We start from the raw sequence: 11,329 nt of genomic DNA on the forward strand, positions 1-11,329 counted from the left end.
TCACCATGGCCCACTGGATGGCTGGTCTCCCCTCTCCCCATCCTCCTTGGGTCCCCTCTGTCCGTCTGCCTTTCCACACTCAGAGGGGGCTCTTGGAAAGTAGGGTGGGTGGGTTGCCCTTGGCCAGCGTTAGGGGTGGGATGGGGAGTTCGGCAGGCCTGGTGCCTCTCCCTTCTCCTTACCGTCTGCTCCACCCCACCGTAGGGCCTCCAGCCGCGTCCCAGCTGCATCCCAGAGCTCAGGCTGCTACGACAGTGACAGTCTGGAGTTGCCCCGGCCAGAAGAAGGGGCCCCGGAGGACAGTAACCCTGGGGGCGTGGGCACACGGGCCCCGGCTGCCAACGGTGGCTCAGAGCGGGCTCAGGCCCCTCGAAGCTCAGGCCTGCGGCGCCAGGCCATTCAGAACTGGCAGCGCAGACCCCGCCGGCACAGCACGGAGGGCGAGGAGGGTGACATTTCGGACGTGGGCTCCCGAACCACCGAGTCCGAGGCTGAGGGCCCCTCGGACGTCCCCCGCCCTGGGCCTGCTATGGCTGGGCCAGTAAGCAGCTGCCGGCTCTCAGGTGAGTCCTAGGGGGGTGGGCAGAGAGGCCAGGCTTTCCCCTGGTGCAGGCCCTCTCAGAAGACACAGGGCTGAGGCAGCACATCTCCTGGGCGCCTGCACCTCTTTTTCCCCAGCCCAGACTTCCCACAGTGAGAACGACACTCCCACCCAGCGCCCTGCCAGCCCGGGCAGGAACTCCTGCAGCAGGGCGTGCTGCAGCACAGGGCACTCTGGTTGGGTTGTGCACAAGGATGCCACACCAAAAGGGCTCCATTTATGTGGTGGGTTCACTGACATTTACAGGAGAGTAGCTAGGTGTTGGCTCCGGACTCTGTGGCCCCTGAAGCAGTTGGAGGAGGGGTGCCTTCCCTTATAGAAATAAGGCCATGCACATACGCGGACAGGTCAGGGCCAGGAGGTGAGAGGGCTCTGGTCAGGGTGTGGGCTGCCCCTGTGACTGCTTTGGGCAGCCTCTCACCTGCCTCTGTTCCCAGAGGCCCCATTTCTGTCCATCCATACCCTAACCCTCCAAACCCTTTCCTTCTCCAAACGTGATTCAGTTGCCTCATCTAGGGGGTGAGTTCAGACTATGCGATGACATATTATCTTAAAAATAATTTACTTGAGGAAAGACTACCTTTTCTAATTTGCAAAATTAGGGGCGGGGTGACGCAGAAGAGAGGAATGCAGAGGCCCTTGTCTTTCTCCCAAGGCACTGGTCCCCCAGCATGGGTCCCCCATGCCCAGGCCTCCTGCAGCTCCTACCTTACATCGCCCTGCTGGCCTTTGACCCTCCACACTCACCTTTGACCCTTGGGTATTGTCCACACTCACCTTTGACCCTTTGGTATTGTGCAGCCCGCTCTGAGGGAGGCAGTGGGCGGGGTCGGCGAGCAGAGAGGGGCAGCCCCTCACGTTCCAATGAGGTCATCAGCCCAGAGATCCTCAAGATGCGAGCCGCCCTGTTCTGCATCTTCACCTACTTGGACACCCGCACCCTCCTGCATGCCGCCGAGGTCTGCCGCGACTGGCGCTTTGTGGCCCGCCACCCTGCTGTCTGGACGCGAGTGCTGCTCGAGAATGCCCGAGTCTGTTCCAAGGTACCTGTTTCTGCCCACTCTCCCTGCCCTCCCACTCATCCCTGCTGTGAACTCACACACGCGCACGCGCACACACACGCACACATCCATCCCCTCGCTTTCCAGCATCTGGTCCCTCCAGGTTTGGTCCTTGCAGTCCTTACAAGACCCCCCAACTCTTGCCTGGTTTCCTAAAATGCTCTCATGGAGCTCCTATCCTGGAGCTGGTCCACCTCCAGCCAACCAAGTTCAGACCCCTCACCCCCGGTCACCCCTCTCTCCCTGCAGTTCTTGGCAATGCTGGCTCAGTGGTGCACCCAGGCCCACTCGCTGACACTGCAGAACCTGAAGCCTCGGCAGCGGGGCAAGAAGGAAAGCAAGGAGGAGTATGCCCGGAGCACCCGGTGAGGCCGTGGTGGGTGGGTGTGTGGGTGGGTGGGAGGGTGCTCCTGGGCCATAGACCTAGGATTCTGTGGGGATGCTTCTCAGAGCAGGAGGGGGCCACAAGCCTCTCCCTGACCTCTTGGCCATCCCCAGGGGCTGTCTGGAAGCAGGGCTGGAGTCCCTGCTGAAGGCGGCGGGGGGCAACCTGCTGATCCTGCGCATCTCCCACTGTCCCAACATCCTCACTGACCGCTCGCTCTGGCTGGCCAGCTGCTACTGCCGCGCTCTGCAGGCCGTCACCTACAGGTGGGTCCATCCCACCAGAAGCATCCCCAAGAGGGGTCCCTGGGCTCTGCTCTGCATACCCTTCTCCCAGGGCTTTCAGGCAGAGACCCAAGAACTCTGTGGTCCCAGGGAAGGGAGCAGAGGCCACCAGGGAGAGTGGGTGGCCCCAGCTTTGTCTCTTCTCAACAGGAGCGCCACAGATCCTGTTGGCCATGAGGTCATTTGGGCCCTGGGCGCAGGCTGCAGAGAGATAGTCTCCCTCCAGGTGGCGCCACTTCACCCCTGGTGAGCCCTGGCTGGGTGAGGAGGGGACAGAGTTGGGTGGGGTCTGCGGCTAAGGACTGAGCAGATCTAGGCCCACTCGATCGTCTGGTTGGGGAGACCAGATTCGCATTCATCAATCTGTGTGTTTAGGTGTTAGGAGCAAGGCTTAACATCATGTCCTGGTTACTAGAGTATGACTTTGGGCAACCCAATTGTGCTTCAGTTTCTCAACCTGCAAAGTAAAGGTGATATTAGGGATCTGTTGACCTTATTAGGACTGTTGCTGGCTCAAATGAGATGTGTCCATGAAGCCCACAGGGCCCACAGTGAGTGAGGCGTGAACACTAGGGAGGTTGGTTTGGCACGTGAAAGGCAGTTCAGGGTGGTCAGTGTATTAAATGTACAAAAGAGCTGGTGGTTGGTGAGTCCAGGCTGTGGTGTCACTCATGGCTTTCCTTGGAGCTCCTCGAACATGTCAGGCTTTTCTGCTCCCTGCACCTTGACCTCCAAGCCCTCTCTTCACGTGACAACTCCTCCCAAGCCCTCCAGCGTCCCTGGGAGAATGTGTCACTGCTCTCCTACCTTCATTCCTACTGCACCTTGTCCCTACCCTGCTATGGCCCACTTTGCAACAGTTTCTCTATATTTCAGTCTCCACGAGACTCATGGTTCTCAGAGCAGAGGCTGAAATGTCCGTTCCACATCTGTGGTACCAAGAGTGTGACAGATGTCTGTGGCCTGGGCGAGTGTTGAGGGATGCATTGTTCAGGGAAACAGCCAGTTTGGTGTGAGTGGTAGGCAGAGCCCAGCAGTGAGTGTGTAAAGGCAGGTCGGGGAAAGGTCAGGAAGGCCTTGCCTAAGGGGCTTAGTTTTTGCATTTTTTATCTAGAAAGTGCTGGGAAGCAATTGGGGATTTTAGATCTTAAAAAATGGGGTTTGCCGAAACCGGTTTGGCTCAGCGGATAGAGCATCGGCCTGCGGACTTGAGGGATGCTTGTTCAGGGAAACAGCCAGTTTGGTGTGAGTGGTAGGCAGAGCCCAGCAGTGAGTGTGTAAAGGCAGGTCGGGGAAAGGTCAGGAAGGCCTTGCCTAAGGGGCTTAGTTTTTGCATTTTTAAAAAAATATATATTTTATTGCTTTTTTACAGAAAAGGTCAGGAGGGCCTTGCCTAAGGGGCTTAGTTTTTGCATTTTTTATCTAGAAAGTGCTGGGAAGCGATTGGGGATTTTAGATCTTAAAAAATGGGGTTACATCAGACAAGTAACATTCTTTGTGCCCCTCTTCACCCCACTGTCTGCTCCTTCAGGGCAGGGACCATGTCTGTACTGTCACCACTACATCCCCAGGGCCTAGCTCAGTTGTTCTTGGCTTAGTAGATACTTACAACCATTTGTTGAATGACTGAGTGAGGGAATGTAGGAATGACTGGCTTACCTTTAGCAGCAGGTCGTCTAGTCATAATCCAGATGAACACTGATCATGGTCTGAACTGTAGGTTGAAGACTTATTCAGGAATCGGAATCCATGGGCCTTGGCAGGAGATGAGGGAGGGGAAGTCAGGGATGATCCCAGGTTTCTGACTTGAGCAGCTGGGGTGATTGGTGGGGCCCTTGCCCAAGGGTGAGCCTGAAGGTGATCCCAAAGGAGGATGAGACTTGGGGTGTCATATAACCAGCGGCTTTCCTGACAGCCCTTCCTTCCCTCCATTCTCCAGCCAGCAGCCCTTGCGCTTCAGTAATCGTTGCCTGCAGATGATCGGTCGCTGTTGGCCCCACCTCAGGGCCCTGGGGGTTGGGGGTGCCGGCTGTGGGGTGCAGGGCCTGGCATCACTCGGTAAGTTTTTCCTTGGGGCTAGGGTGGGGGTTAGTGGGATGCAGGCATGGACGCGATACTGAAATCTCAGAGGAGCTCTGGGCTGCAGCCTGGGTGATAGCAGGAGCATCAGGTGGGCGGGAGGTAACCTGGAGAGTTCGGTCAGCAGCACCTCCCCTCTTCCTCTTCCTAGCAAGAAACTGCATGAGGCTGCAGGTCCTGGAGCTGGACCACGTGTCAGAGATCACCCAGGAGGTGGCGGCTGAGGTCTGCCGGGAAGGCCTGAAAGGGCTGGAGATGCTGGTGCTCACGGCCACCCCCGTCACCCCCAAAGCCCTGCTGCATTTCAACAGTGAGTGATGGGGCATGCGGGGTGGGGTACAAGTGTCACCTCTTACCATGCCTTGCCAGCAGGTAGCATAACCAGCTCCCTGTCACTCGTGGTCAGCAAGCACAGTGCTGGGGTTAGACTGACCAGGGCTCTAGCCCTGGCTTTGCCACCAATGCTTTCTGAGGCCGGTGTGGCATTCAAGGCCTTCTAACATGTGGCCCAAGTAGTTTAGTTCAGCTACATCTATTGCCCTGTGCTCTACCCATGTTGGGAGACAGGAGCTATGCAGCAGCATTGGCCCCTATGTGAGCCTCCAAGCCAAGGGCAGAGGCAGGAGAGCAGGCAGGTTAAGAGCATAGGTTCTGGGGCTTGACTGACCTGGGTCTCAATTCTGACTCTACTGCTTATTAGCTGTGTGGCTTCCGGCAGGTTACTATACATCTGGGTTCTGTACCCCATTTTCTAAGCTGAATTTCTAGAATGAATGAGAGGATTAAATGAGATGATGTGTGTGAACCTCCAAGGACAGTTCAGAGGGAAGACTCCTTTCCCTGGTATAGATTGCAAGTCATGCCTCCTCTGGCCCCACTCCCTCCAGCTATCCACTCCGTCTCCGGTCATTCCTCCACCTTTTAGAGGACATGGGTGCCCAGCTTGGGCTGCCCACACCCAAAAGTGAGACCATCATCCAAGACCATTTGACCCTCGGCAAGACCTCAGGTCCTGAGCACCAAAGGTTCTTTGACCTTATTATTCCCAGGATCCTCTTCTTCCCTCCCCTTCAGCTTCATGGCCTTGCCTTGGACTGACCACCAGAACTAACGGCTCAGCCTTCAAAATCATGACCTTCAGGACCCTCTCAGCCTCCTGACCTTCCTGCTCCTCCTCTCCTGACTTCATGGCAACATTCGGTCCCTTAAGCTCCCAACTTGTTTGCTCCCTGTCTCCCCTCCTCTGTGCTCCAGCCGAGACCCATCAGCCTCACTTCCGCTACTCTGTCTTTATAATTCACTTCCAAATGCCCAGGCCACAGCACAACTGTCCCTTCTGCCAGGGAAGTTCCCAGAGCTCCTGCACAGCTGTTGCCCACTCATCCTCCCAGAGTCCACCGCAGCCTCTGCTCTGATGTCACCTTCCACCTGCTCCCATTGTCTGGTTGAGCCCCGGGGCAGTGTGGGTCTGCTCTCCTGGTTATGATCTCAGTGCCTGGCATTTGATTGCCTCTCAGTAGGTTCTGATTTCATTAGTGATGGGAGAGGAGGCAGCCCGGCCAAACTCGGGCTCCTATCTTACCCACCTTTTCCCAGGCATTTGCCGGAACCTCAAGTCCATTGTGGTCCAGATTGGGATTGCTGATTATTTCAAAGAGCCCAGCAGTCCCGAGGCCCAGAAGCTGTTTGAAGACATGGTGACAAAACTCCAGGTGAGGAATTGGCTCTGAGGCCACCCAAGACCCCATGACCCTAGGCTGGGGCTGGGGATTTGGGTCTGTGATGTGAAGAAAGCCCCACCTGTGTGACCCTGAGGATTTGGCCCTGAGGAGAACTAACCCAGGTTTGCTCTGCAGGCCCTGCGACGGAGGCCCGGCTTCTCTAAGATCCTGCACATCAAGGTGGAAGGCGGCTGCTAACCCGGGTGAGGGGCGGCAGGGCCCCTGCCAGCCCCACCCAGGGCACTCTCTTTGGACTTCCAGAGGGACCCTGATTTGGACTAGACCTTCAGAGGCCTGGTGTCATCTCTGGCTTCCAGGAAGGGGTTGACGGTTTCCTGTCCTCTCCTGGGATAGCAGAACAACAGGCCTGACCCTGGGAACTGTCTCTTCAGGGCAGGGGCTCGGACAGAAGCTGCCCCCTGCCCCTACCCAATCCCCAGCTGGAGCAGCTTTCTGGGCACAGCCAGCGAGGAGCTGTCACCACCAGCACCTGGTGTCTTCCCCCTGAGGGTCTGCAATAACCACCCAGTGGCCCTTGGCTGCTCTGGCAGGCCTCCATTCTTGAGGCCCAGCCTCCCGTCAGGTCCTCTGCTAGGCCCCAGGCAGGTCAGACTTGGTAAGGAGGGCTCTTCTCCTGGCCCTGCTCCGTCCCCGCCCTCTGTGGGGCACCCTTCAGACAGCCCACCGGGGACTGGGTCCACATTCTCTGAGGATAACACACGGGCCGAGGAGTCTGGGCAAGTGTCAGCCGGAGGTGAGGTAGCAGGAGTGGGCTTGGAAGGGCAAAACATTCACCCATATTCTCTCCCCAGGACATTGAAACCATCTCTCCCAAAGGAGGAAATTGCCAGGAAGAGAAAAAAGTTTCTATTGATATAGGCAAGACCTCCCTCCCCCAATAACCACATTTCCCATACACACAAGAGCTAAATTCTGAGCTAAAAGGTGCATGTTTCCATACCTGTCAGCAATCCTAACCCAGTCACCTGTGAGAAGCAGTTCCCGTCCTCAAGGAATGGCCTTCTTTTTTTTTTTTTTTTAAATATATTTTATTGATTTCAGAGAGGGAGAAGGAGAGAGAGAAACATCAATGATGGAGAACCATTGAATGGCTGCCTCCTGCACGCCCCCTACTGGGAGGTTGAGCCTGCAACCCAGGCATGTGCCCTTGACCGGAATCAAACCCTGAACCCTTCAGTCTGCAGTCCGATGCTCTATCCACGGCACCAAACCGGCTAGAGCAGGAATGGCCTTCTAATGCAGGTGCTTGGGCAGGACTCTGATGGCCTTTGGATCCCCAAGGCTGTGTGGGAGGAAGTCAGTCACTGGCTGACCTCTGTATGGGGGCCTGGGGGAGGCTGGGAGGAGGCTGGTTTGGTTTGCTTCCTTGTCTGGCTAGCTTGCTTAAAGATGTAGCCCTTTAAGGAAGCTAGGCCCATCGAGCTAAGAATGAACTGGTCCCATGGGCTAAGGGCTCGGTTGGGAGTTTTCTGCCTGGGGGTAGTTCTGAGGCCCAAGCCAGAGCCACTTGGCTTAGAAGCCACAGAATGGATGCAAGTGGGGGTTTCACTCACGGTCCCCACAGGACCAGGTCCCAGCACTAAGACTCAGGTCTCCCAGTTCCTCCTCAGAGCTCCCACAGTGGCTGAGGTGGGTCCTGCCAACCTTCATTTGGAAAGTTCTTTCATTCACCTAGATTCATCTTAAGGTTTCCTTCTCTCCTGCACAGGACTGGCTTTCAGCCCTAATCACTAGGCAGCTGGTGGGCTGGGGCAGGGTTCCTCCAATTTCTCAGTTCTTTCCAGGGACCCAACTTTCTGCTATAACCTAGCTTGAACATCAAGGGCCAGCCCTGGGTTACCCTGCAGTGAGGCCTCCAGAGCTGGGCCCCACAGACTCAGCGGTGCACCCCGCTTCCCTGGCTCCACACCCAGTTCTCCGGGCTCTTCCCATTGTTGATGACTTTTCCTCCCATGGCTTGTTCTGGCCCTGCCCTTTGAAGACCCCAAATACCAAGGGTGTCATGTTGGCAGCTCCCTGTCCTGTCCTGCACGAAGCCTTGGCGGTGTGGTATCTCCATTCCAGAGCAGCTGGCTTTATTGATTCCTCCTCAGCCCTGTCCCCAGGAATCATGGGAAGAAGCACAACTCTGCTGGCCTAGAGGGAGGCGGAGGTCTACTTAGACCTGCTGTCCTAGGTGCATCAGTCCTGCCTTCCAACTGCACCCTCCAAAGCCCTGCTCCACATGACCCCAGGATCAGAGGTGCTGCCCTCCCTGTCTCCTGGACAAAGCACAAAGGGGTGCCCTGCTTGGCCAGAGCCTGCCCTACCGGGACCTTTTCTGCCCCAGGAAGCCTCTGCCCCTGAATACAGGCTCTGGGCAGTTTCTCCCTGGGTGGGTGCCCACCGGGATGCCCGGCATCAGCCCTGGGAAAGGAAGTCTGCCCGGGCAGTGAGCTGAAGTGGGAGAAAGGACTGATGTCAGTAGTAGGTTTATTCACTCATTTGTTCATTTGTGTGACAGCCCTGCACACCACCAGCACTGCAGGCAGCAGAGTGAACAAGACTCCCTCTCCTGCTGGGGGGAAGTTTGCCTCTCACGGGTTTGGCTGTTTCCAGAAAACCCCCCAAGTCCAGCCACGCAAAGGATGTATGGGAGTATATATTGTACATGCCCAGGCCCCTGTCAACAGGAACATGGGTTATAGTATGTCCCATTGCACACCTGCCCCCAGGGCCAATAGACGTACGTGGCTGAGAACTGGCAGGTTTGCAGGCCTCTACCCACACCAGCTCGATGCTATTTTTTGCTTCTCTTCAGGGGGGTGAGCCCTGCTGCTAAGCGGGGAGCTTTTGTTGGTGGGAATGCTCCATTTGTTCTTTGGCAACCCTATAGCTAGGGCTGATGACGGGGAATGGATGGAGGGCCCAGCCATCCTTCACTCGCCCCTATCTCACACCTGACAAGATGCAAAGAGGAGGTTCAAAGAGCAAACCAAGGCAGGGCCTGCTCCAGGGGCCCAGGCATGTATAGGGGGCCCATAGGTGGGGCCACCTTCCTGCCATACAGCCTGAACCCAGCACCTGGGGACTCCGAGTACTTGGATTGAGTGTTTGGTCATGCTTTATTTGGGCTGCCACCTCTGCACTGGCAGGGAACAAAGGAGATGCTGTAGATGTCTGCATCCCAGAGTGGGAGGAGCAGGCTGCCCAGAACCATGGCTTTAACTGCCAGGAGAGACCATTGAAGGATCAAGGCAGTTCAGGTATTCCTAGTCCAGTGTATGGAGTTTGAGCCAGCCCCTCAGGAATTGTCTAAAAAAAAGAAAAGCCGCCTCCTTCCTAAGGTCTGCGGCTCCAAGGTTTGGCTCCGTCCTTTGTCTTTGGGTCCTGCCTCTAGTCCTTTGGGCCGTAAGTGGGAGCTGCCCACATCCTAGTCCTTCTAAGGCGCTAAATGGAAGACCTTAACAGAGTGACTATCGGTGCCAAAGACCCAGTTCCTGCTGGACTTGGGGTGATAACAGGAGATATGGTGAGTGGGTGCAGGGCCCTTGTGCTCAGAGGACTCAAACTGATGGGATCTGTCCTAGCATGTCACCCCTGGTGAGTGTTACTTCTCTCCCCAAGGGGCCTGGCACATGTCTCTAGCCCTGCTGGCCATGCTTGCTCACCCAGCCTTGTCCCAGGCCTGCATTTCTGTATATATTGCTGTGTATCGTGTATATGTATTTATTCCTGGACAAGTGTGGTGTTCTGCAGCCCTTGCCTGAGAATAAGGTGTAGGATTGGGTGGAGATCAGAAATCAGAATACCAGGGCCAACTAAGGCAGCCAGCTCCTATTCCCTCCCCAACCCCTGGGAACCGGGCCAGTCCCAAGACCGCCCTGACAATCAGGCAGGCTTCCCCACATGAGGCCCAGCCTCACCTGCCACCACTGGCATGGCCCCAGGGAGGCTTGGCCTTGGCCTTCCAGCCTCAGCTCTGCCCTGGCAGGGGTCTTGCACTCAACTCAGAGGCCTGAGGTGACCCAGGCTTGCCTCCTGGCTGGCATGAGTAGGCTTGGCTCTAGTGGGCACTGCTGGTGGAGACCTCCACAACTGACCCACGCCCTGCCTTCCCTGCACAGCCAGGCTGCAATGGGCCTGAGCCGTGAGAGGGTGGCTTCCCCCACCCCAAGCACATCAGGCAGAGGAGTGGAGAGCATTTTTCGATTTTGTTTCTTAAGTGGTGCCTGTACCTCCAGTCCCCAGGGGCCTTCAGTGGCCCCACTTCTCTGCCACACCAGGCATCACCATCCCAGCACTTTGCTCCATGTCACCCATAGATGCCCTTTGCTGAATGTACCTGAGTGTATGTATTTAAGAGGACTCACACAGGCATCAGAAAATTTATGGCTTTGTATCCAATAAAAGATGGTGAAACTGGAATATCTGCCTCAGGGCAATAAATGGTAGGTGGCCATATTTGTCGGTCTGTGTCACCAAGCCTTTCTGCAGCTGAAGTGCACTGAAGCAGGAAAGAGGTGGGTGACCAGAACGGCATCAACGGGGTGAATGAAGCATCAGAAGACCTGTCTCGGGACTGCAGACGTCATTGGAGCAGGCCACGCAGGTGACTGCCCCTGCCACAGCTCCCTCCCTCTCGGTGTCTGTATGTGGACAGCAAGCCCTGGGGCCATTTCTGCCTCAGCCAAGAGAGACCACCTTTAAGGACGACTCCAGCACAAGCACAGCAGGAGCAGCAGGCACTGCCCAGTCCCTCACTGGCCTGGCCACATCCTCAGGAGGCTCTGATCAGCCAGTCAGGCTTCAGCCCGAGGGAGACACCAAATTGCCCAACATGGTCTGGCTTCAACTTCCCTATTTTACCCAATGGGGTCGCCCCACCGATTTGATTACTCAGGTATGAAATATTAAAAATCAGAAAAACCAACAGGTGTTTATACTTTAAACTGTGTGGCTCTAGCATCAAATAAGTAGATGAGCACTTATCCCCCTGTTCCTATCTTCATTATACATTTAGAGCAGCTGAGACTCAGAAAAATTAGTTTACACTAAGACTATCAAGTTAGGATGTGGGATTCCAAAGTCTGGATCTGCCCATACCCCATTTCACCTTTGAGTCCATCTAATTGGGAGTGGTTGGGCTCAGGAATTAAAAAAAAACAAAAAACAAATAAAAATCATACCTGGCTGGT

The 11,329-nt window shown here is 55.9% G+C and overlaps 1 protein-coding gene across 1 annotated transcript in view; it reads left to right on the plus strand.

Annotated features, from left to right (window-relative positions):
• Positions 1–7,162, plus strand: part of FBXO41 (F-box protein 41) — a gene marked incomplete at its 5' end in the record, with an annotated part of 9,303 nt that extends 2,141 nt beyond the window's left edge. Inside the window, 9 exons of the mRNA XM_014540917.1 lie at positions 134–563; positions 1,403–1,644; positions 1,912–2,027; positions 2,161–2,313; positions 2,482–2,577; positions 4,271–4,389; positions 4,562–4,720; positions 6,007–6,122; positions 6,267–7,162. Coding sequence (XP_014396403.1) covers positions 134–563; positions 1,403–1,644; positions 1,912–2,027; positions 2,161–2,313; positions 2,482–2,577; positions 4,271–4,389; positions 4,562–4,720; positions 6,007–6,122; positions 6,267–6,329 — 1,494 coding nt within the window. The remainder of the gene's footprint in view (positions 1–133; positions 564–1,402; positions 1,645–1,911; positions 2,028–2,160; positions 2,314–2,481; positions 2,578–4,270; positions 4,390–4,561; positions 4,721–6,006; positions 6,123–6,266) is intronic.
• Positions 7,163–11,329: the final 4,167 nt, after the last annotated feature.

The sequence above is a fragment of the Myotis brandtii genome, unplaced genomic scaffold (genome assembly GCF_000412655.1).
Source record: "Myotis brandtii unplaced genomic scaffold, ASM41265v1 scaffold251, whole genome shotgun sequence".
Taxonomy (NCBI): domain Eukaryota; kingdom Metazoa; phylum Chordata; class Mammalia; order Chiroptera; family Vespertilionidae; genus Myotis; species Myotis brandtii.